This window comes from Triticum urartu, chromosome 2A, assembly GCF_056163025.1.
Source record: "Triticum urartu cultivar PI428250 chromosome 2A, HENAU_Tu73, whole genome shotgun sequence".
Lineage (NCBI taxonomy): Eukaryota > Viridiplantae > Streptophyta > Magnoliopsida > Poales > Poaceae > Triticum > Triticum urartu.
Window position 1 is genome coordinate 1067716 of NC_141874.1, and position 24817 is coordinate 1092532.

Genomic DNA, 24817 nt, shown 5'->3' on the forward strand with positions numbered 1-24817 from the left:
TTCTTCTTCTCCTCTATTCCTTTCTTCTTCTCCTCTTCTTTTTCTTCTTTTTTCCTCTTCTTTCTCCTCTTCTTCTCCTTTCTTCATCTTCTTATTTTCCTTTTTCCACTCATTCTTTTTCTTCTCCTTCCTTTAGCTAGATATATAAAACTTTTCTAAAAATGTAACTTTTGCATATATAAAACCTTTTCTTCCTTCTGCTTCGAACCTTCTATTCCTTCTTCCTAAATATATAAAACTAACCTAAAATGTACTAAATCCGAGAACATATATAGATAAAACTTTTCTAATTAAAAATCTAACTTTTGCATATATGTATTTTTTAAACATCATTACAATTGAAAAAATACATACATACATACAAAAAACATGTAAAAAATACATACATACATATATGAACATACATATATGAACATACATAAAAAAATACATATATCTAAAAAATACATACATACATATATATATATATATATATGAAAATGTAAAAACATGTAAAAAATAGCATGTATATAATTAAAAAAATAGCACGGCGGCAGCGGTGGCGGCAGACGCGCGGTGCTCACAGAGGCGGCGACGCGTCGGGGCAGGGGACGGCGGCACGGCTACGGCGACGGGGCAGGGGCGGAGCGCGTCGAGGCAGGGGACGGCGGCGCGCGGCGAGGGCGTCGGGCGCGGGCGACGACGTCGGGCGAGGGCACGGGCGACGGCCGGCGAGGGCCCGGGCGATGGCGACGACAGGCGGGCGACGGCGACGGCGGGGGCGGCGGGCGGCGTCGGGGCAGCCTGGCGGCGTCGATGTGCTCGGCGTCGTCGGGGGCAACTGCAAGGGAAATGTGAAAATTTCCTAAGTCTTTGCTTATATAGCAAAGTCATTGGTCCCGGTTCGTGGCACAAACCGGGACCAATGCCCCCCTTTAGTCCCGGTTTGTGCGAGCAACCGGGACCAAAGGCCTCTTTCCAGCAGCCCAAAGGGCGGGAAGCGGCGGCCTTTGGTCCCGGTTGGTGGTACCAACCGGGACTAAAGGGGGGCATTGGTCCTGGTTTGTGCCACGAACCGGGACCAATGCCACCCTTTGGTCCCGGTTCGTCCCACCAACCGGGACCAATGGCCTTGTGCTGCCCCGCGCCCAAAAGTTTAGTCCCACCTTGCTAATTGAGAGGGCTCGGGAGTGGTTTATAAGCGCTGCTGCGCGCACCCTCTCGAGCTCCTCTCAACTGCAGGCTTTCGGGCCTAATCTGTCACTGCAATGCCTGTGGGCCTACTGGGCCTACTGCGGGCCTGAATCCTGGCCCATGGTTGGGTTTCTAGTCGTATTCAGGCCGTGGTGGCCCAGTAGGTGGCATTTTTTTTCTTTTTTGCTATTTATTTTTTCATTTCTACTTAGAACTAAATACTTATAGTTTTGTAGTGATTTCTTTTTTATTTTAGGTCACAAAAATTATAAACTTTCTGTTAGTGCCATTAGTTTTAAAATTTGAATAGTTTAAATTTGAATTTTTTAAAATTTGTGTGAATCACTAGTTTATGAATAACTTTATTATAAAAATTGATTTTTGAGTCATTCTTTTTCTTGCTATTTAATATTACTGTGTTTTATCATTATACTCAATTTGGTAATTTTAGTTAGTCATAACAAATATTATAGGCATTTTTTCTTTCTTTTTTGCTATTTATTTTTTCATTTCTACTTAGAACTAAATACTTATAGTTTTTTAGTGATTTCTTTTTTTCTTTTAGGTCACAGCAATTATAAACTTTTCTGTTAGTGAACATAGATGCACCTATAGAGAAAATTAAACCTAAATTCATAATCAATTTCTATGAATTTCAGAGAAATTCATTATGAATTTAGGTCCAATTTCCTGTATAGGGGCATCTATTTTCACTTTGAGAGGAGCTCAACAACGCAGAGAGGGACGGGCTTATAAACAGGTGTGGGCGCCCTTCGGTTGGCGAGGTGGGACTAAACTCCGGGTGCAACGAGGGCCAACCCTTTAGTCCCAGTTTGTGGCACAAACCGGGACTAATGGTCATGGGCCAGGGGCGAGCCCTATTTTTTCCAGTTTTTTTGTTTTGTTTTCTGCATTATTTATTTCCTTTTGTTTTTTGCTTTATTTTTTAATTCTTTTTGCTTTTAGTTTTAGAAAAATTATAAACTTTCTGTTAGTGCCATTAGTTTTCAAATTTGAAAACACTTTTTTAGTTTTTTTGTTTTCTTTGTTGCTTTATTTATTTTATTTTGTTTCTACTTACAACAAAATACTTATTGTTGCTATTTTTATTTTTTTCTAGTTTTTTTGTTTTGTTTTCTGTATTATTTATTTTCTTTTGTTTCTTGCTTTATTTTTTAATTCTTTTTGCTTTTAGGTCAGCAAAATTATAAACTTTTTGTTAGTGCCATTAGTTTTAGAAAAATTATAAACTTTCTGTTAGTGCCATTAGTTTTCAAATTTGAATAGTTAAAATTTGAATTCTTTGAAATTTGTGTGAATCACAAGTTTGTGATTGACTTTACTAAAAAAATGAACATAGATGCACCTATAGAGAAAATTCGACCTAAATTCATAGTTTTCAAATGAACTCTGAAAAGGTTGGCATAGCATACTCGTCTGTTACAAATTTGGCATGGTATCATCATAATAGTTGCGGGAGAAAGTCTTCACTTTTTCTTCGCTTGTGTCATTTGCTTACTGCGCCGTAACCATGGATAATCTTCATCGTTTATCAGGATGCTTGGGTCAGCCTTGACATTGAAGGGAGGAATTTCATGAAACTTTTCATAATCTTCAGACATGTCTGTCTTGCCCTCCATCCCAGGATGTCCCTTTTTCCTGAAAGAACTATGTGGCGCTTTGGCTCATCGTATGATGTATTCGTTTCCTTATCTTTTCTTTTTCTCAGTCTGGTAGACATGTCCTTCACATAGATAACCTGTGCCACATCATTGGCTAGGACGAACGGTTCGTTAGTGTACCCAAGATTTTTCAGATCGACTGTTGTCATTCCGTACTGTGGGTCTACATGTACCCCGCCTCCTGACAGATTGACCCATTTGCACTTAAACATAGGGACCTTAAAATCTTGTCCGTAGTCAAGTTCCCATATGTCCACTATGTAACCATAATATGTGTCCTTTCCCTTCTCGGTTGTTGCATCAAAGCGGACACCGCTGTTTTGGTTGGTGCTCTTTTGATCTTGGTCAATCGTGTAAAATGTATTCCCATTTATCTCGTATCCTTTGTAAATCAATACAGTCATAGATGGTCCCCTGGACAACAAGTACAACTCATCACAAACAGTGTTGTCACCTCTGAGACGTGCTTCCAACCAACTGCTGAAAGTCCTAATGTGTTCACATGTAATCTAGTCGTCGCACTGCTCCGGGTGTTTGGAGCGCAGACTGTTCTTGTGTTCATCGACATACGGGGTCACCAAGGTAGAGTTCTGTAGAACTGTGTAGTGTGCTTGAGACCAAGAATGCCCGTCCCTGCATATTATTGAGTCCGCTCCTAGCGTGCCTTTTCCAGTCAGTCTCCCCTCATACCGCGATTTAGGGAGACCTATCTTCTTAAGGCCAGGAATGAAGTCAACACAAAACCCGATGACATCCTCTGTTTGATGGCCCATGGAGATGCTTCCTTCTGGCCTAGCGCGGTTACAGACATATTTCTTTAGGACTCCCATGAACCTCTCAAAGGGGAACATATTGTGTAGAAATACGGGCCCCAAAATGACAATCTCGTCGACTAGATGAACTAGGACATGCGTCATGATATTGAAGAATGATGGTGGGAACACCAGCTCAAAACTAACAAGACATTGCGCCACATCACTCCTTAGCCTTGGTACGATTTCTGGATCGATCACCTTCTGAGAGATTGCATTGAGGAATGCACATAGCTTCACAATGGCTAATCAGACGTTTTCCGGTAGAAGCCCCCTCAATGCAACCGGAAGCAGTTGCGTCATAATCACGTGGCAGTCATGAGACTTTAGGTTCTGGAACTTTTTCTCTGGCATATTTATTATTCCCTTTATATTCGACGAGAAGCCAGTCGGGACCTTCATACTGAGCAGGCATTCAAAGAAGATTTCTTTCTCTTCTTTCGTAAGAGCGTAGCTGGCAGGACCTTCATACTGCTTCGGAGGCATGCCGTCTTTTTCGTGCAAACGTTGCAGGTCCTCCAGTGCCTCAGGTGTATCTTTTGTCTTTCCATACACGCCCAAGAAGCCTAGCAGGATCATGCAAAGGTTCTTCGTCACGTGCATCACGTCGATTGAAGAGCGGACCTCTAGGTCTTTCCAGTAGGGTAGGTCCCAAAATATAGATTTCTTCTTCCACATGGGTTCGTGTCCCTCAGCGTCATTCGGAACAGCTAGTGTGCCGGGACCCTTTCCAAAGATTACGTGTAAATCATTGACCATAGCAAGTACGTCATCACCGGTACGCATGGCGGGCTTCTTCAAGTGATCTGCCTCGCCTTTGAAATGCTTGCCTTTCTTTCGACATTGATGGTTGGTCGGAAGAAATCGACGATGGCCCAGGTACACATTCTTCCTGCATTTGACCAGGTATATACTTTCAGTGTCATCTAAACAGTGTGTGCATGCGTGGTATCCTTTGTTTGTCTATCCTGAAAGGTTACTAAGAGCGGGCCAATCGTTGATGGTCACGAACAGCAACGCCTTTAGGTTAAATTCCTCTTGTCTGTGCTCATCCCATGTACGTACACCGTTTCCATTCCACAGCTGTAAAAGTTCTTCAACTAATGGCCTTAGGTACACATCAATGTCGTTGCCGGGTTGCTTAGGGCCTTGGATGAGAACTGGCATCATAATGAACTTCCGCTTCATGCACATCCAAGGAGGAAGGTTATACATACATAGAGTCACAGTCCAGGTGTTGGGATTGCTGCTCTGCTCCCCGAAAGGATTAATGCCATCCGCGCTTAAAGCAAACCATACGTTCCTTGGGTCCTTTGAAAACTCATCCCAGTACTTTCTCTTGATTTTTCTCCACTGCGACCCGTCAGCGGGTGCTCTCAACTTCCCGTCTTTCTTACAGTACTCACTGTGCCATCGCATCGACTTGGCATGCTTTCCGTTTCTGAACAGACGTTTCAACCGTGGTATTATAGGAGCATACCACATCACCTTCGCAGGAACCCTCTTCCTGTGGGGCTCGCCGTGAACATCACCAGGGTCATCTCGTCTGATCTTATACCGCAATGCACCGCATACCGGGCATGCGTTCAGATCCTTGTATGCACCGCGGTATAGGATGCAGTCATTAGGGCATGCATGTATCTTCTCCACCTCCAATCCTAGAGGGCATACGACCTTCTTTGCTACGTATGTACTGTCGGGCAATTCATTATCCTTTGGAAGCTTCTTCTTCAATATTTTCAGTAGCTTCTCAAATCCTTTGTCAGGCACAGCATTCTCTGCCTTCCACTGCAGCAATTCCAGTACGGTACCGAGCTTTGTGTTGCCATCTTCGCAATTGGGGTACAACCCTTTTTTGTGATCCTCTAACATGCGATCGAACTTCAGCTTCTCCTTTTGACTTTGGCATTGCGTCCTTGCATCGACAATGACCCGGCGGAGATCATCATCATCGGGCACATCGTCTGGTTCCTCTTGATCTTCAGCAGCTTCACCCGTTGCAGCATCATTGGGCACATCGTCTGGTTCCTCTTGATCTTCACCAGCTCCCCTCGTTGCAGCATCACGGTATTCAGGGGGCACATAGTTGTCATCGTACTCTTCTTCTTCGTCGTCTTCCATCATAACCCCTATTTCTCCGTGCCTCGTCCAAACATTATAGTGTGGCATGAAACCCTTGTAAAGCAGGTGGGTGTGAAGGATTTTCCGGTTAGAGTAAGACATCGTATTCCCACATTTAGTGCATGGACAACACATAAAACCATTCTGCTTGTTTGCCTCAACCGCATCGAGAAACTCATGCACGCCCTTAATGTACTCGGAGGTGTGTCTGTCACCGTACATCCATTGCCGGTTCATCTGCGTGCATTATATATAATTAAGTTTCCAAATTAATAGAAGTTCATCATCACATTAAAACCAAAGTACATACATAGTTCTCATCTAACAACATGTAGCTCTCCAGAGCATCTAATTAATTAAACCTTACATTGAAACTATGTAAAACATTTTAATGCGAAAACAAAGGCGATCATAATCGCAACCAAGGTAACAATTGATCCAACGGCATAATGATACCAAGCCTCGGTATGAATGGCATATTTTCTAATCTTTCTAATCTTCAAGCGCATTGCATCCATCTTGATCTTGTGATCATCGACGACATCCGCAACATGCAACTCCAATATCATCTCCTCCTCCTCAATTTTTTTTATTTTTTCCTTCAAGAAATTGTTTTCTTCTTCAACTAAATTTAACCTCTCGACAATAGGGTCGGTTGGAATTTCCGGTTCACATACATCCTAGATAAATAAAATCTATGTCACGTTGGTCGGCATAATTTTCATAAACAATAAATGAACCAATAGTTATAAAGATAATATATATACCACATCCGAATCATAGACAGGACGAGGGCCGACGGGGGCGGATACCAAAACCATCGCACTATATAAGATGCAATAATAAAAGTAAGAAAATGATACAAGTATCTATCTAAACATACAAGTAAGAATATTTTTCCTTTCAGAAAGAAGATAAGAACAGGAGGCTCACCACGGTGGTGTCGGTGATGAGATCGGCGCGGGTGATCGACGGCGGTGAAGACGGGGGTGGGGCGTGACGGACCGCTAAATCTAGAGTTTTGAGGTCGAGCTTCGAGAGGAGAAAGCTTAACTAGTGTGGCTCGGGCATTTCATCGAACACCTCATGTGCATAGGAGGTGAGCTAGAGCACCACAAAGCCCTCCCCTCGTCGGCCAGAGAAAAATAGAGCACTGGAGTGCTCTACTCGCGGGCGAGGGTATATATAGGCACCTCATTGGTCCCGGTTCGTGGCATGAACCGGGACTAAAGGGGAGCCTTTGGTCCCGGTTCAGGCCACCAACCGGGACCAATGGTGGTGGGCCAGGAGCCAAGCCCATTGGTCCCGGTTCGTCCCGCCAACCGGGACCAAAAGGTCCAGACGAACCGGGACCAATGGCCCACGTGGCCTGGCCGGCCCCCTGGGCTCACGAACCGGGTCCAATGCCTCCATTGGTCCCGGTTCTAGACTGAACCAGGACTAATGGGCTGACCCGGCCTGGACCTTTGCCCCCTTTTCTACTAGTGCATGGATAGTGGGGACGGGTTTTTTTTCAACAACTTCATTTTTTCGTAGATGATTCGTCGTCAGAAGACAAAGATCTTGTGGTTTTTGCATTAGTCGCCAATGACCACATTTGCTAGGCAGCGACCTAGGTTCAGGGGATCAATCCCGGACCATGCTCCGTCCTTGAACCGCAACAGGGAGAGAAGTAATGCCCAACTCTATGTCGATTACTTTGAAGATTCCCCGCTATTCAAACTCCATCTTTTCCGATGCCGCTTTCGAACGACTAGGCATGTATTCAATCGTATTTGGGAAGGAGTGTTAGCATACGACTATTAGTTTGAGTGCAAGGAGGATGTAAACTATCTTGCAATGTTTAGTTCAAAAATTGGCTACATCCAGCAAAACGACCACGTGGGGGGGGGGGGGGGGGGGAGGACCAGATGCGTCGGCCGCGTTGGGCGCGCTGCCAACGCATCCAGGAAAACGGCCGGACGCCGCCCCTTTGCCTGACCTAAACGGACAAAATCCGGACAAAACGGACGTCCATTTTGGGTCGAGCGTTGGAGTTGACCTAATGCCTCTACTTCTCTACCCATAATTATAGAACATATCTTCCTTTCACTAGAAGGATTGGAGATGAGTATAACATCACAATTTAGTATTGCATGTTTTCATAAGTTTTGGTATTGTTGGTTAAGCCGATAGTTGTAGATATGCCCAATATTAGCATTGCATGTTTTCATAAGTTTTGGTATTGTTGGTTAAGCTGATAGTTGTAGATATGCCCATGTTTAGCACTGCATGTTTTCATAAGTTGGTGTTGTTGGTGATGTGTATGTTTCAAAAAGTGTCAATTTAGTATTTTAAGATTAACATACTTGAATAAACAACTTTACTTTTCAGTTAGTCTACTATATTAAGTTCCAACGGCTTGATCACCAACACAATCATTCTACAAAGTAATATAATCTTTATCCAATTCCACCTCCTAATCTTCCAACTAATGTTGGTTACCCTGTACTTGACGAGCTTTGGTGCAATGCAATATCTCTCAAACAAAAGTACAACATGTAGTGCACTTACAAGATCAGTGTTATTGCGCATTTCATGCATCATGTTTTACCACTGTTTAAACTAAGACTTAACAATTGTCTTATTCTCAATGTTATTTCGACAAATCAATACACAACTTGAGAAATACTTGGGTTGTTGATAAAGATAAAGTAGGAAGTTTGATTTTGTAAACAAACATGCGAGACCTTCACACCGCGTGTCATAACTCAAACCAATAAAATTATACCACGAATGTCATTGTAATCATTATTTTCCAAATATCTTTCATTATTTTCTGAACATGGGTGGGCGCAGCAAGACGCACTTTCATGTTCTAGTTATTGAAAGTCAACACGGAGTAACAAAAAAAAGCTTTCTCAGCAAACATTCCTTAATTAAAACAAAAAAAAGGTTTCTCAGCAAACAATATGCGCAAAAGAAGACTGAAGAATCACATGATGGTGCAAGCACTGGTGGGATCCTCGTCGCTGAAGAGTTGGCAGGCCGACCTGCTGTACCCCCCGCCTGCGTAGCACCCCGCCCCCGCCGGCGTCGGCACGACGCTGACGGCGTAGCCGTACACCCTGCCGCAGCTGCAGCACCTGCACCCCTCGTAGTACCCCTGGTAGCACGGCTTGCAGCAGGAGCAGCCGCAGTGTCCCATTGCCATTGGTTGCGGTGGTGCCGGCCACGAAGGGATCTCCACCGGCGGTGGCTTCACGTCGACCGGCGAAACGGGCCTCACCTGCTCCACTACTGGCTCCGCCGCCGCCGGTGATGAAGAACCCAACGGCGGCAGCTTTAGCTCGGCAGGGTTCTCCCCCGGCTTCTTCTCCTCGATCGTCGCCTCCATCACCGGTGACACGTGTCTGTCAGGGGGAGCCGGCTGCACGGGTGACGGTGGCTTCTCGTCCACGGGTGGCGGCGGGGGTGGCTCATGAATTGGCGATGATGGCGGTGGCTCCTTGGTCTTCCCCTTGTGATTGTTTTTACCGTTGTTCATTGCCGGCGGCTCGGCACCGCCGTTGTGTTGCAGGATGTGGATGCCCTTGATCAGCTTCCGTCCCTTGCACCTGATCTTGCAGGAGAGCTTGTGCGGGTCGAACGGGCCGGCCACCGCGATCGTATGGTTCCCATCGTCGTAGGAGATGGTCCTGATCCTCTCCTCATCTGCACGTACATGCAGATCCATTTCCATCAAAATTGTAAATTACGTCTGCTAGGATCAGAAGCATGCATGGATGTAAGGTTAATTTCAGCGTACGTACCTTGGAGTTTGCAAAGGATCTTGCGGATCTTTTTGTAACACGGGCAGCACCCAAGATCAACCTTGAGGATCAGCGTGGAGATCTGTGTCGTTGACAACACAGGCATATAACATGCAAGACAAACACGCAACACTTGTACAACATAAATACACTATCTTGCAAATGACAACACACACACACACACATAGAGAGAGAGTGAGAAAGAGGGTGCTGACCTTCTCTGCCATGCTTTCCATGTGGCTTCCTACATGGAGAGAGAGAGAGAGAGAGAGAGAGGCCTTGAGTGGGGAGAAGAGAGCGAGGCATATAAATTGCAGGGACAAGTAATGAGTTTCCTAATTCCCCAATTAACTGATTAGGCATGCAATTCGTTAGTTTCAATAGCCAAATTTATTTGATTTATTTCCTAGTCAGAGCTGTACTTATTTGCTAGTAACTCCAGATTGTCACCAACCTCCTATTAATAATTTCTTTGCAAATAAGCTCCTTCCAATCTTTTTCTCCAATCCAATGAAGACGGTCCTTTTCATTTAACACTGCGTTTGGATGTCCCAATTGAGATGCCTGAAATGGATTTGGTATTCTCCAAATTACAATTCAGGCCTCCTTTGGTTTGTAGGAATTTTATAGGAATTCTATAAGATAGGATTTGCAAAGGAAAAATTCCTTTGAAGCCCTTTGGTTTGTAGGAATGGATTCCTATTCCTATGTAGGATAGGATTCAATCCTTCACATTTTGGAGGAAAAAAACATTAGCCTAGACTCAATGGAAAAATTCCTATCCTATGCACCAAATGACATCTCTTCCTCTATAGGAATTGAGATGCATGTCATCTCACTTCCTATGATTTTCCTATTCCTATAAAATTTCTATCCTACGAACCAAAGAAGGCCTCAGCTGTTTGGCTGGACTGTGAATTGTCGCTTGGAAACGAAACCCAATCCAACTTTGTATTCCTTCCCACCAAACTTTCGTTCCACAATACAGAGCCTTGGCGCTGCGATTTGCTCCGAATTGGCCTTTCCCGCAAAACGTACCCCCTCGCTGCCTTATCCCCTGCCTCCTCGAGCAAAAGGAAAAGAAGGGGGAGGAACGAGCGGCGACCACCAGGGAGCTCGGCGGCGAGGCCCACGGATCTCCGCAGCTCCGGTCATAGGTCCGATTCGGCCCGACTCCCTCCTCCTCTTCCCATCTCCTTCCCCAGTCCCTCCTCCCGTTCCCATGTCCGTCCTTGTGCATCTCGGCGGCGGCCACAGCAGGACCGTCCTCCCGTCCATCCACCTCTTTCCCGTTCCCTCTGTTGGAAATATGCCCTAGAGGCAATAATAAAAGCATTATTATTATATTTCCTTGTTCATGATAATTGTCTTTATTCATGCTATAATTGTGTTATCCGGAAATCGTAATACATGTGTGGATAACAGACACCAACATGTCCCTAGTAAGCCTCTAGTTGACTAGCTCGTTGATCAACAGATAGTCATGGTTTCCTGACTATGGACATTGGATGTCATTGATAACGAGATCACATCATTAGGAGAATGATGTGATGGACAAGACCCAATCCTAAACATAGCATAAAGATCGTATAGTTCGTTTGCTAGAGTTTTTCCAATGTCAAGTATCTTTTCCTTTGACCATGAGATCGTGTAACTCCCGGATACCGTAGGAGTGCTTTGGGTATACCAAACGTCACAACGTAACTGGGTGACTATAAAGGTAGACTACGGGTATCTCCGAAAGTATCTGTTGGGTTGACACGGATCAAGACTGGGATTTGTCACTCCGTATGACGGAGAGGTATCACTGGGCCCACTCAGTAATGCATCATCATAATGAGCTCAAAGTAACCAAGTGTCTGGTCACGGGATCATGCATTACGGTACGAGTAAAGTGACTTGCCGGTAACGAGATTGAACGAGGTATTGGGATACCGACGATCGAATCTCGGGCAAGTAACATATTGATTGACAAAGGGAATTGCATACGGGGTTGCTTGAATCCTCGACATCGTGGTTCATCCGATGAGATCATCGTGGAGCATGTGGGAGCCAACATGGGTATCCAGATCCCGCTGTTGGTTATTGACCGGAGAGTCGTCTCGGTCATGTCTGCCTGTCTCCCGAACCCGTAGGGTCTACACACTTAAGGTTCGGTGACGCTAGGGTTGTGAAGATATGTATATGCAGTAACCCGAATGTTGTTCGGAGTCCCGGATGAGATCCCGGACGTCATGAGGAGTTCCGGAATGGTCCGGAGGTAAAGAATTATATATATAGGAAGTGCTATTTCGGCCATCGGGACAAGTTTCGGGGTCACCGGTACTGTACCGGGACCACCGGAAGGGTCCCGGGGGTCCACCGGGTGGGGCCACCTGCCCCAGGGGCCACATGGGCTGTAGGGGGTGCGCCTTGGCCTATATGGGCCAAGGGCACCAGCCCCAAAAGGGCCCATGCGCCTAGGGTTTGGGGGAAACCCTAAAGGGGGGCGCCCCCTTGCTTGGGGGGCAAGCCCCCCACCCCTTGGCCGCCGCCCCCCTATGAGATTGGATCTCCTAGGGCCGGCTCCCCCCCTAGACACCCCTATATATAGTGGGGGAGATGGAGGACATCATACCTCAGCCTTTTGGCGCCTCCCTCTCCCCTGTTACATCTCTCTCTCGTAGTATAGGCGAAGCCCTGCTACTGTGACGCCCTGCATCCACCACCACGCCGTCGTGTTGTTGGATCTTCATCAACTTCTCCTTCCCCCTTGCTGGATCAAGAAGAAGGAGACATTACGCTGACCGTACGTGTGTTGAACGCGGAGGTACCGTCCGTTCGGTGCTAAGATCTCTGGTGATTTGGATCACGTCGTGTTCGACTACCTCATCCCCGTTCTTTGAACGCTTCCGCTCGCGATCTACAAAGGTATGTAGATGCATCCGATAACTCGTTGCTAGATGAACTCATAGATGGATCTTGGTGAAGCCGTAGGAAATTTTTTGTTTTCTGCAACGTTCCCCAACAGTGGCATCATGAGCTAGGTCTATGCGTAGTTCTTCTTGCGCGAGTAGAACACAATTTGTTGTGGGCGTAGATGTTGTCAACTTTCTTGCCGCTACTAGTCTTATCTTGCTTCAACGGTATTGTGGGATGAAGCGGCCCGGACCAACCTTACACGTATGCTTACGTGAGACCGGTTCCACCGACTAACATGCACTAGTTGCATAAGGTGGCTGGCGGGTGTCTGTCTCTCCTGCTTTAGTTGGAGCGGATTCGATGAAAAGGGTCCTTATGAAGGGTAAATAGAAGTTGACAAATCACGTTGTGGCTTTCACGTAGGTAAGAAAACGTTCTTGCTAGAACCCTTATTCAGCCACGTAAAACTTGCAACAACAATTAGAGGACGTCTAACTTGTTTTTGCAGCAAGTGCTTTGTGATATGATATGGCCAAAGTTGTGATGAATGATGAATGATCTATATATGATGTATGAGTTGTTCATGCTATTGTAATAGGAATCACGACTTGCATGTCGATGAGTATGACAACCGGCAGGAGCCATAGGAGTTGTCTTTATTTTTGTATGACCTGCGTGTCATTGAGAAACGTCATGTAAATTACTATACTTTATTGCTAAACGCGTTAGCCATAGTAGTAGAAGTAATAGTTGGCGAGCAACTTCATGGAGACACGATGATGGAGATCATGATGATGGAGATCATGGTGTCAAGCCGGTGACAAGATGATCATGGAGCCCCAAGATGGAGATCAAAGGAGCTATGTGATATTGGCCATATCATGTCACGTTTATTATTTGATTGCATGTGATGTTTATCATGTTTTGCATCTTGTTTACTTAGAACGACGGTAGTAAATAAGATGATCCCTCATAATAATTTCAAGAAGTGTTCCCCCTAACTGTGCACCGTTGCGACAGTTCGTTGTTTCAATGCACCACGTGATGATCGGGTGTTTGATCCAAACGTTCACATACAACGGGTGTAAGACAGATTTACACATGCAAACACTTAGGTTGACTTGACGAGCCTAGCATGTACAGACATGGCCTCGGAACACAGAAGACCAAAAGATCGAGCATGAGTCGTATAGAAGATACGATCAACATGAAGATGTTCACCGACGTTGACTAGTCCGTCTCACGTGATGATCGGACGCGGCCTAGTTGACTCGGATCATGTTATACTTAGATGACTAGAAGAGGGATGTCTATCTAAGTGGGAGTTCATTGAATAATTTGATTAGATGAACTTAGTCTAAAATATTTACAATATGTCTTGTAGATCAAATGGCCAATGTAGTCCTCAACTTCAACGCGTTCCTAGAGAAAACCAAGCTGAAAGACGATGGCAGCAACTATACGGACTGGGTCCGGAACCTGAGGATCATCCTCATAGCTGCCAAGAAAGATTATGTCCTACAAGCACCGCTAGGTGACCCGCCTGTCCCACAGAACCAAGACGTTATGAACGCTTGGCAGACACGTGCTGATGACTACTCCCTCGTTCAGTGCGGCATGCTTTACAGTTTAGAGCCGGGGCTCCAAAAGCGTTTTGAGAGACATGGAGCATATGAGATGTTCGAAGAGCTGAAAATGGTTTTTCAAGCTCATGCCCGGGTCGAGAGATATGAAGTCTCCGACAAATTCTTTAGCTGTAAGATGGAGGAAAATAGTTCTGTCAGTGAGCACATACTCACTATGTCTGGGTTACATAACCGCTTGACTCAGCTGGGAGTTAATCTCCTGGATGATGCGGTCATTGACAGAATCCTCCAGTCGCTTCCACCAAGCTACAAGAGCTTTGTGATGAACTTCAATATGCAGGGGATGGAAAAGACCATTCCTGAGGTATTTGCAATGCTGAAATCAGCAAAGGTAGAAGTCAAGAAGGAACATCAAGTGTTGATGGTCAATAAAACCACTAAGTTCAAGAAGGGCAAGGGTAAAAAGAACTTCAAGAAGGACGGCAAGGGAGTTGCCGCGCCCGGCAAGCAAGCTGCTGGGAAGAAGCCAAAGAATGGACCCAAGCCCGAGACTGAGTGCTTTTATTGCAAGGGAAGTGGTCACTGGAAGCGGAACTACCCCAAATACTTAGCAGACAAGAAGGCCGGCAAAACAAAAGGTATATATGATATACATGTAATTGATGTGTACCTTACTAGTACCCATAGTAGCTCCTGGGTATTTGATACCGGTGCAGTTGCTCACATTTGTAACTCAAAGCAGGGGCTGCGGAATAAGCGGAGACTGGCAAAGGACGAGGTGACGATGCGCGTCGGGAATGGTTACAAGGTCAATGTGATCGCCGTCGGCACACTACCTCTATATTTGCCTTCGGGATTAGTTTTAAAACTTAATAATTGTTATTTAGTGCCAGCTTTGAGCATGAACATTGTATCGGGATCTTGTTTAATTTGAGATGGCTACTCATTTAAATCCGAGAATAATGGTTGTTCTATTTATATGAGAGATATGTTTTATGGTCATGCTCCTATGGTGAATGGTTTATTTTTAATGAATCTCGAGCGTAGCGCTACACATATTCATAGTGTGAGTACCAAAAGATGTAAGGTTTATAATGATAGTCCCACATATTTGTGGCACTGCCGCCTTGGTCACATAGGTGGCAAACGCATGAAGAAGCTCCATGCTGATGGACTTTTAGAGTCTCTTGATTATGAATCATTTGACACGTGCGAACCATGCCTCATGGGTAAAATGACCAAGACTCCGTTCTCAGGAACAATGGAGCGAGCAACCAAATTATTGGAAATCATACATACTGATGTGTGCGGTCCAATGAGTGTTGAGGCTCGCGGTGGCTATCGTTATGTTCTCACCCTCACTGATGACTTGAGTAGATATGGGTATGTCTACTTAATTAAACACAAGTCTGAGACCTTTGAAAAGTTCAAGGAATTTCAGAGTGAGGTTGAGAATCAACGTGACAGAAAAATCATCTACGATCAGATCGTGGAGGAGAATACTTGAGTCACGAATTTGGCACACACTTAAGAAAATGTGGAATAGTTTCACAACTCACGCCGCCTGGAACACCTCAGCGTAATGGTGTGTCCGAACGTCGTAATCGCACTTTATTAGATATGGTGCGATCTATGATGTCTCTTACCGATTTACCGCTATCTTTTTGGGGCTATGCTTTAGAGACTGCCGCATTCACTTTAAATAGGGCTCCGTCGAAATCCGTTGAGACGACACCGTATGAATTATGGTTTGGGAAGAAACCTAAGCTGTCGTTTCTAAAAGTTTGGGGATGCGATGCTTATGTCAAGAAACTTCAACCTGAAAAGCTCGAACCCAAGTCGGAAAAATGCGTCTTCATAGGATACCCTAAAGAAACTGTTGGGTATACCTTCTACCTCAGATCCGAAGGCAAGATCTTTGTTGCCAAGAATGGATTCTTTCTAGAGAAAGAGTTTCTCTCGAAGGAAGTAAGTGGGAGGAAAGTAGAACTTGATGAAGTATTACCTCTTGAACCGGAAAATGGCGCAACTCAAGAAAATGTTCCTGAGGTGCCTGCACCGACTAGAGAGGAAGTTAATGATAATGATCAAGATACTTCTGATCAAGCTCCTACTGAAATTCGAAGGTCCACAAGGACACGTTCCGCACCAGAGTGGTACGGCAACCCTGTCTTGGAAATCATGTTGTTGGACAACGGTGAACCTTCGAACTATGAAGAAGCGATGGCAGGCCCGGATTCCAACAAATGGCTAGAAGCCATGAAATCCGAGATAGGATCCATGTATGAAAACGAAGTATGGACTTTGACTGACTTGCCCGTTGAACGGCGAGCCATAGAAAATAAATGGATCTTTAAGAAGAAGACAGACGCGGATGGTAATGTGACCATCTATAAAGCTTGGCTTGTCGCTAAGGGTTATCGACAAGTTCAAGGGGTTGACTACGATGAGACTTTCTCACCGGTAGCGAAGCTAAAGTCCGTCCGAATCATGTTAGCAATTGCCGCATTTTACGGTTATGAGATATGGCAAATGGACGTCAAAACGGCATTCCTTAATGGTTTCCTTAAGGAAGAATTGTATATGATGCAGCCGGAAGGTTTTGTCGATCCTAAGAATGCTGACAAAGTGTGCAAGCTCCAACGCTCGATTTATGGGTTGGTGCAAGCATCTCGGAGTTGGAACATTCGCTTTGATGAGATGATCAAAGCGTTTGGGTTTACGTAGACTTATGGAGAAGCCTGCGTTTACAAGAAAGTGAGTGGGAGATCTGTAGCATTTCTCATATTATATGTAGATGACATACTTTTGATGGGAAATGATATAGAACTCTTGGACAGCATCAAGGCCTACTTGAATAAGAGTTTTGCAATGAAGGACCTTGGAGAAGCTGCTTATGTATTAGGCATCAAGATCTATAGAGATAGATCAAGACGCCTCATAGGTCTTTCACAAAGCACATACCTTGATAAGATATTGAAGAAGTTCAATATGGATCAGTCTAAGAAGGGGTTCTTGCCTGTGTTATAAGGTATGAAATTGAGCTCAGCTCAATGTCCGACCACGGCAGAAGATATAGAAGAGATGAGTGTCATCCCCTATGCCTCAGCCATAGGTTCTATTATGTATGCCATGCTGTGTACCAAACCTGATGTAAACCTTGCCGTAAGTTTGGTAGGAAGGTACCAAAGTAATCCCGGCAAGGAACACTGGACAGCAGTCAATAATATCCTGAAGTACCTGAAAAGGACTAAGGAAATGTTTCTCATTTATGGAGGTGACGAAGAGCTCATCGTAAAGGGTTACGTCGACGCTAGCTTCGACACAGATCTGGATGACTCTAAGTCACAAACCGGATACGTGTATATTTTGAATGGTGGGGCAGTAAGCTGGTGCAGTTGCAAGCAGAGCGTCGTGGCAGGATCTACATGTGAAGCGGAGTACATGGCAGCCTCGGAGGCAGCACATGAAGCAATATGGGTGAAGGAGTTCATCACTGACCTAGGAGTCATACCCAATGCGTCGGGGCCAATCAAACTCTTTTGTGACAACACTGGAGCTATTGCACTTGCCAAGGAGCCCAGGTTTCACAAGAAGACAAGGCACATCAAGCGTCGCTTCAACTCCATTCGTGAAAATGTTCAAGATGGACACATAGAGATTTGTAAAGTACATACGGACCTGAATGTAGCAGATCCGTTGACTAAACCTCTCCCTAGGGCAAAACATGATCAACACTAGAATTCCATGGGTGTTCGATTCATCACAATGTAACTAGATTATTGACTCTAGTGCAAGTGGGAGACTGTTGGAAATATGCCCTAGAGGCAATAATAAAAGCATTATTATTATATTTCCTTGTTCATGATAATTGTCTTTATTCATGCTATAATTGTGTTATCCGGAAATCGTAATACATGTGTGAATAACAGACACCAACATGTCCCTAGTAAGCCTCTAGTTGACTAGCTCGTTGATCAACAGATAGTCATGGTTTCCTGACTATGGACATTGGATGTCATTGATAACGAGATCACATCATTAGGAGAATGATGTGATGGACAAGACCCAATCCTAAACATAGCATAAAGATCGTATAGTTCGTTTGCTAGAGTTTTTCCAATGTCAAGTATCTTTTCCTTTGACCATGAGATCGTGTAACTCCCGGATACCGTAGGAGTGCTTTGGGTATACCAAACGTCACAACGTAACTGGGTGACTATAAAGGTAGACTACGGGTATCTCCGAAAGTATCTGTTGGGTTGACACGGATCAAGACTGGGATTTGTCACTCCGTATGACGGAGAGGTATCACTGGGCCCACTCAGTAATGCATCATCATAATGAGCTCAAAGTAACCAAGTGTCTGGTCACGGGATCATGCATTACGGTACGAGTAAAGTGACTTGCCGGTAACGAGATTGAACGAGGTATTGGGATACCGACGATCGAATCTCGGGCAAGTAACATATCGATTGACAAAGGGAATTGCATACGGGGTTGCTTGAATCCTCGACATCGTGGTTCATCCGATGAAATCATCGTGGAGCATGTGGGAGCCAACATGGGTATCCAGATCCCGCTGTTGGTTATTGACCGGAGAGTCGTCTCGGTCATGTCTGCCTGTCTCCCGAACCCGTAGGGTCTACACACTTAAGGTTCGGTGACGCTAGGGTTGTGAAGATATGTATATGCAGTAACCCGAATGTTGTTCGGAGTCCCGGATGAGATCCCGGACGTCACGAGGAGTTCCGGAATGGTCCGGAGGTAAAGAATTATATATATAGGAAGTGCTATTTCGGCCATCGGGACAAGTTTCGGGGTCACCGGTATTGTACCGGGACCACCGGAAGGGTCCCGGGGGTCCACCGGGTGGGGCCACCTGCCCCAGGGGCCACATGGGCTGTAGGGGGTGCGCCTTGGCCTATATGGGCCAAGGGCACCAGCCCCAAAAGGGCCCATGCGCCTAGGGTTTGGGGGAAACCCTAAAGGGGGGCGCCCCCTTGCTTGGGGGGCAAGCCCCCCACCCCTTGGCCGCCGCCCCCCTAGGAGATTGGATCTCCTAGGGCCGGCTCCCCCCCTAGACACCCCTATATATAGTGGGGGAGATGGAGGACATCATACCTCAGCCTTTTGGCGCCTCCCTCTCCCCTGTTACATCTCTCTCTCGTAGTATAGGCGAAGCCCTGCTACTGTGACGCCCTGCATCCACCACCACGCCGTCGTGTTGTTGGATCTTCATCAACTTCTCCTTCCCCCTTGCTGGATCAAGAAGAAGGAGACATTACGCTGACCGTACGTGTGTTGAACGTGGAGGTACCGTCCGTTCGGTGCTAAGATCTCCGGTGATTTGGATCACGTCGTGTTCGACTACCTCATCCCCGTTCTTTGAACGCTTCCGCTCGCGATCTACAAAGGTATGTAGCTGCATCCGATCACTCGTTGCTAGATGAACTCATAGATGGATCTTGGTGAAGCCGTAGGAAATTTTTTGTTTTCTGCAACGTTCCCCAACACCCTCCTCCCGTTCTCCCCGTCCCGAACCACCAGGACTGCGACGGTCACAACAGGACCACGACAGCCACCAGCAGGGCTTCGGTCGCGGAGGTGCAGGTCTCCTCTGGCCAGTCCAGCTCGTGCTCTTCCTGCTCTCTCTGGTCATGGTGACTCATCCAGCAGCAGGATTTACTTTGTCCATTCTTCTATCTGTAACTTGGTTCATTCCTTTTCTCTTCTCTGTTAACTAACTTTTTTATTTATAAATTGTGCAGATATGTGAACCGAGCTTCAGTCTGCAGGCCGAGTGAAGGTATATGGTGGAAATCCCCAGTTTTCTATGCATTTGTGCATGTGATGTCTTGCTGCAATGTTTTACATCCTACATAATCGAATTGTACAGCTCAATGCCGGATCAATTGGAGTTGGTTGAGTGGATAAATGAAGAAAATAAAAGACGGAAGAGGAAAAGAATTGTTCTGACTAGATTGTTTGTTGAAACATGTGCTCTTGCATTAGCATTTGTTACTACACAAAGGAATAGGGGACCAAGGGACCTAGGAACTTTTAATGATGATGAGGACAAGATTAGGAATAGGAAATATTTGCTTAAATGCATGTATGATAGATCTGCAGTGGCATGCTATGATCAATTGCGCCTAACTAAACGAAACTGTTTATGTCAAGCATTTGGACCTATCTTCTAAATTGTTGTGATTTATGTCATGTACGAGACCATATTTGAGAGTACGTGCTATTTGTTATTGTTTCGAATTTTGTGTTATGTTACCGTAAAAAAATATTGTTGTCATTGTATCACCATTTGTGTTTCCTGATGCATTTCTAGAATATTTAATTATTTTATTGCTATATATTCATTCATAGTCAGATTTCATTTCTGAGTGATGTAGAACAAGGTATAACCTGGTAATGTAGCTATGCAATTCCAAAGTTTGTCATCCAAACAAGATTCTGCATTGAAATCTCAGAGGCATTTCAAGGGCCAATTCGCTGGACAACCAAACAGGTGAATTCATATTCATCCCATTTCAGTTTCCTCACCGATTTGGAATTCCGATCAATTCAATACGGAGCTCTCCAATGGAGACATCCAAACGGAGCTAAGGGTTTACTGGACACACGGAAATTATATGCGTATATTTTTTCCCAAGAGAACAAACACCCACAATATGATCATTTAATTGTGTGTTGTGCTAAATATACGATTAAAACATAAATGGCTGGTCAATTTTTGGTCTTGGACATGGTGCTTCTGTTGGTAAAGGGAGTGCCGAAAGTCAATTATATTAGTTCATCCAAGTGTTTTCTCCTCCTTCTCCCTACCACCAAACCCTAGGAGCTAGGGCGGCGGTGCCGATCTACCTCCTTCGTGGCGAGATCAAGGCTCCCCTCTCCGTTCAGTCGCTAGTTCGCCGACGGGACCCCGCTGTCTCAGACGGTGGTGATGGGGTGACGTTTCTAGTTTAATTTTTGTCCCCATTCGTCGATGGTTGTCGGCATGGAATAAATCTTCCCCGCCTTGTCCACATGGCGATGGTGCTTCTTGGCATCGTTGTGAGTCATGTGTCCCTAGATTTGGTTCTCTAGAATATGTTTTTCCTCTTGGACGTTTATCTCGATGGCACTGTCCGGCGGAGCAGATGGTGCGGCGTCTTGGTACCCCCATTCCAGTTTCAGTCTATGAAGGTTGGCTAGTTCCGCCTCGTCGGTGAGTGTGTGAGAATTGTGTTCCTTCACCCCGTATAGCCGGATGTGGGGCATTATGCAGGCCCTCTCCGGTGTTTACTTCTCCGGGGCAATGATTTTCTATGCAGATCAAGGTCGTCAACATCTTCCGGTCTACGTCGACAACTTCCTGACCGCCGCTACTACAAGCTCATGGCTTTAAACAAGTTTGCTCCCATGAGATGGAGGCCGAGAGGCGTCAACGAGTTTTGCTCATGGCGTGTCGTCGATGGTTGTAGGAGGAAGAAGACATCCGCGCCCCAAAGATTTGGATGCATTTTTTTAGTTTTCTGTACGGATGTTTTGTCTGTGCTATTTAATACTCCGCATGTAACATTTGGAATTTTTTGAAAACTAGATGACCCGTTGCGTCCATTAGATTGGTGCAAAATTTCTTTTATGTGTACGCATATGTACGCTTGGCTGATGCACACGGACGCTTCTATATCTCGCCTCACCTTTTTTTTTTGTATATGTACACATAAGAGAAGGTTGTCGCTCGCTGAAGCGCCTAGTACTTGCGTGAGAAGATGGGCCGGCCCAATGCACGGGTGGCAACTGCCTCGTTGTTTTCTTCTGTTTTTCACGTTTTTATTTCGTTTTTACATTTGTTTACACTTTCAAATATTATAAAAATATATATATTGAAATAAATATTTTAAGTATTTTTTGGAAAATGTTAACCATGTATTTGGAAAATATTAAATGTGTATAGAAAATTATTGACCATGTATACAAAAAATTACAATCTGTGTGAAAAATTTGATCACGTATTGAAAACAATGTTAATCAAGCTTTTGAAAAAAATGTTAAACTTGTATTTGAAAAATGATAAATTTGTATAGAAAAAATGTTGACCATGTATTAAAAAATTTTGAACTTGTATTAAAAAATGTGTATAGAAAAAGTGTTGAACTTGTATTTAAAAATATTAAATGTGTATATAAAAATGTTGAACTTGTATTTGAAAACTCTTAAATGTGTATAGTAAAAATGTTGAGCATGTATTAAAAAATGTTAAAATTGTATTTGAAAATTGCTAAATATGTATAAAAATGTTGACAGTGTATTTAAAAATGTTAAACTTGTAGTTGAATTTTTTTAATGTGTGTAGAAAAAATGCTCATCATGTACTAAAAAATGTTAAACTTGTACTTGAAAAATGTTAAAATGTGAATATAAAAAATGTTGGCAATGTATTAATAAAATGTAAAACTTGTATTTGAAATATGTTAATCAAGCATTTGAAAAAAATGTTAAATATGTATAGAAAAAGTGTTGACCATGCATTAAAAAATGTTATTGTGGTATTTGAAAAAGGTTAATCAAGAATTTATAAAACAATAAACATGTATTAGAAAATTTTATTAGTTATATACCAAAAATTTGTATAGGAAAAAGGGAAACCCAAGAGAAAACAAAGAAAACCGATGATAAACAATAAAATAACAAACAAACCTAAAGAAACGAGGAAAAATCCAATGAAAACCAACAAAGAAATAAAGATAACAGATGAAAAAGGAAAGAAAATAAAAATTCTGTGAAAACTGAGAAAAGAAATGAAGAAAAACTGGCGAAAAAATAAAACAAAAAAAGCATGGAAAAGCCAATGGAATGCCGCCTTGTTTCTTGTCAAGTAGGTCGGACCCTCCAATTTATCACCAACTGCATGCCAACTGAGAGTAATGTAGGGACTAAAAAGAATTTCAGCGCTAAATTTTTAGCTAACTTCATCTGGATTCGGCTTCTTTAAGAGTGTATCATAATATATCGAACAGTGGAACCATGCATGTTATTTATAACATGCGTTGTAGAAAATGTTTCGCATCGTCTATGCTAATATGAAAAAGAGCAAAATACACTGGTCCTAAATCTTTTGATATGACTATCTGGGTCCTAAAAGAAAGCAAGGTGTCTCATCGTTGGTCCTAAACTTGCTTGCGCCGCTCTAACCAACGTGGCACGATCGAGCAAATGTACTTTTGTGAAAAAGACCCAACCGTTGTGATCATTTCCATTCCCGCTCCTTTCCTTTCCTTTCCTTTCTTCTGTGTTGTGGCCGCTAGGCGACGACAGCGATAGTTTCTATGGGGCGTCTGGATGATGGCGGAAATGGCAAACGATGTGATTGGAATCGAGCATGTCCGCCCGATTAAGCAGGAACAAGGTAAGCCCCCGACCATCTCCAACACTTGTGGAAAAGATGGTGATTCAATCATGCAAACGTCATCTAGGTCTAGATCACCACGAAGATCAAAATGGTTCACGTACAGTTTTTAACATCGGGCACCACTAAAGCCATAGTTAATGTGTCAGCTTCTTTGTCGATAATGCGCAACCCAGTATCTGGACTCTTGTCATAAAGCAACCAATAAGCTTGAGCAGCAACATTATGACCAAGTTCTTTAATAAAGTCCTTAATCTAGAGGAGTGACCAAGTATCTACTTCATAGTAATCGAAATTGTTAATTAAGCCATCCACTTATGTCTTGTATGAGCCATGCTCGCAAACAGAACCACGATGATGAATTTCTACTGCGAAACCATCCTCAGGTGGTCCTGGTGAGAGAAAAAAGGGAAATTTCCTAGAAACTATAAATCAATTGAAATCCTAGTTCCTAGATCGGACAGAAGTGGTACATAAATGTGGTTAATATCAATGCTTCATGTAATCTATGTCCTAAGAGACTCGAATATACACATAATTGTCCCAATGAACTCAAAATAATGGCCAAATCGCTGGGAAGAAAAGCTAGGGTTCGTACCGTACCGTGGAGGGGGGGTGGTCGGGGGCTTGTCGTTTCCTGTCTTAATCGGATCCACGGGCTCGCTTCCAGCCACGGTAGTGACATCGCTTGGCATTCCCACCACCATTTAGATGGCCCCAAGAAACTGCCGCCGACCACCGCCCAGAAGCATTTGAGAGGGGAAAGGAAAGAAAGGTGCGGGAATGAAAATGATCACAACGGTTGCGTCTTTTTCACAAAAAGTCAAGTGATTTGTTCGACATGGAGGTGCTCAACATGCCACAGGTGCAGGGACGCGGGCGATTTTAGGATGAACGATGACACAACTTGCTTTCTTTTAGTACCCAAAATAGTCGTTTGAAAGATTTAGGACTAACTTGACACAAATAAAAAAGATTAGGACATCCCGTGTATTTTACCTTTTTTTATATTGTCATAAAGGATGCGAACCGTTTTCTATCATGCATATTATAAATAACGTTCATGGATCCACTATTCGACGTGTTGGAGATTCGTGCACGCGTTGCTCGCTGCGGTACAATGAAATGTTACGATACACTCTTTAAGAAGCAGAATCTAGGTGAAGCTAGAAGAATGTTTAGCGATGCATTCTCCTTTTACTCCATACATTACTTTGAAACATGAAGAAAACCTGTCAAAAAGTTATGTACTACTCAGAAACAAGGCAAAACTTCGACAAAACCGAAAACATGTGCAACGAATCTCCAGGTGACCATAGACAATGGATCCATGCATGTTGGC

The 24817-nt window shown here is 44.1% G+C and overlaps 1 protein-coding gene across 1 annotated transcript; it reads right to left on the reverse strand.

Moving 5' to 3' along the window:
- Positions 1–8762: 8762 nt before the first annotated feature.
- Positions 8763–9806, reverse strand: LOC125541461 (uncharacterized). Its single transcript, XM_048704873.1, has 3 exons — positions 9795–9806; positions 9580–9661; positions 8763–9481 (listed from the first exon to the last, which is right to left on the reverse strand). Exons 1-3 carry the CDS (start codon positions 9804–9806, stop codon positions 8763–8765), a joined length of 813 nt encoding a protein of 270 aa, XP_048560830.1.
- Between the last annotated feature and the right edge of the window lie 15011 nt (positions 9807–24817).

Bases quoted from the DNA above. Each gene is read 5' to 3' on its own strand.
- LOC125541461 (XM_048704873.1), bottom strand. The intron at 9,482-9,579 runs GTACGTACGCTG...ATGTACGTGCAG, and splicing joins GATCCTTTGCAAACTCCAAG to ATGAGGAGAGGATCAGGACC.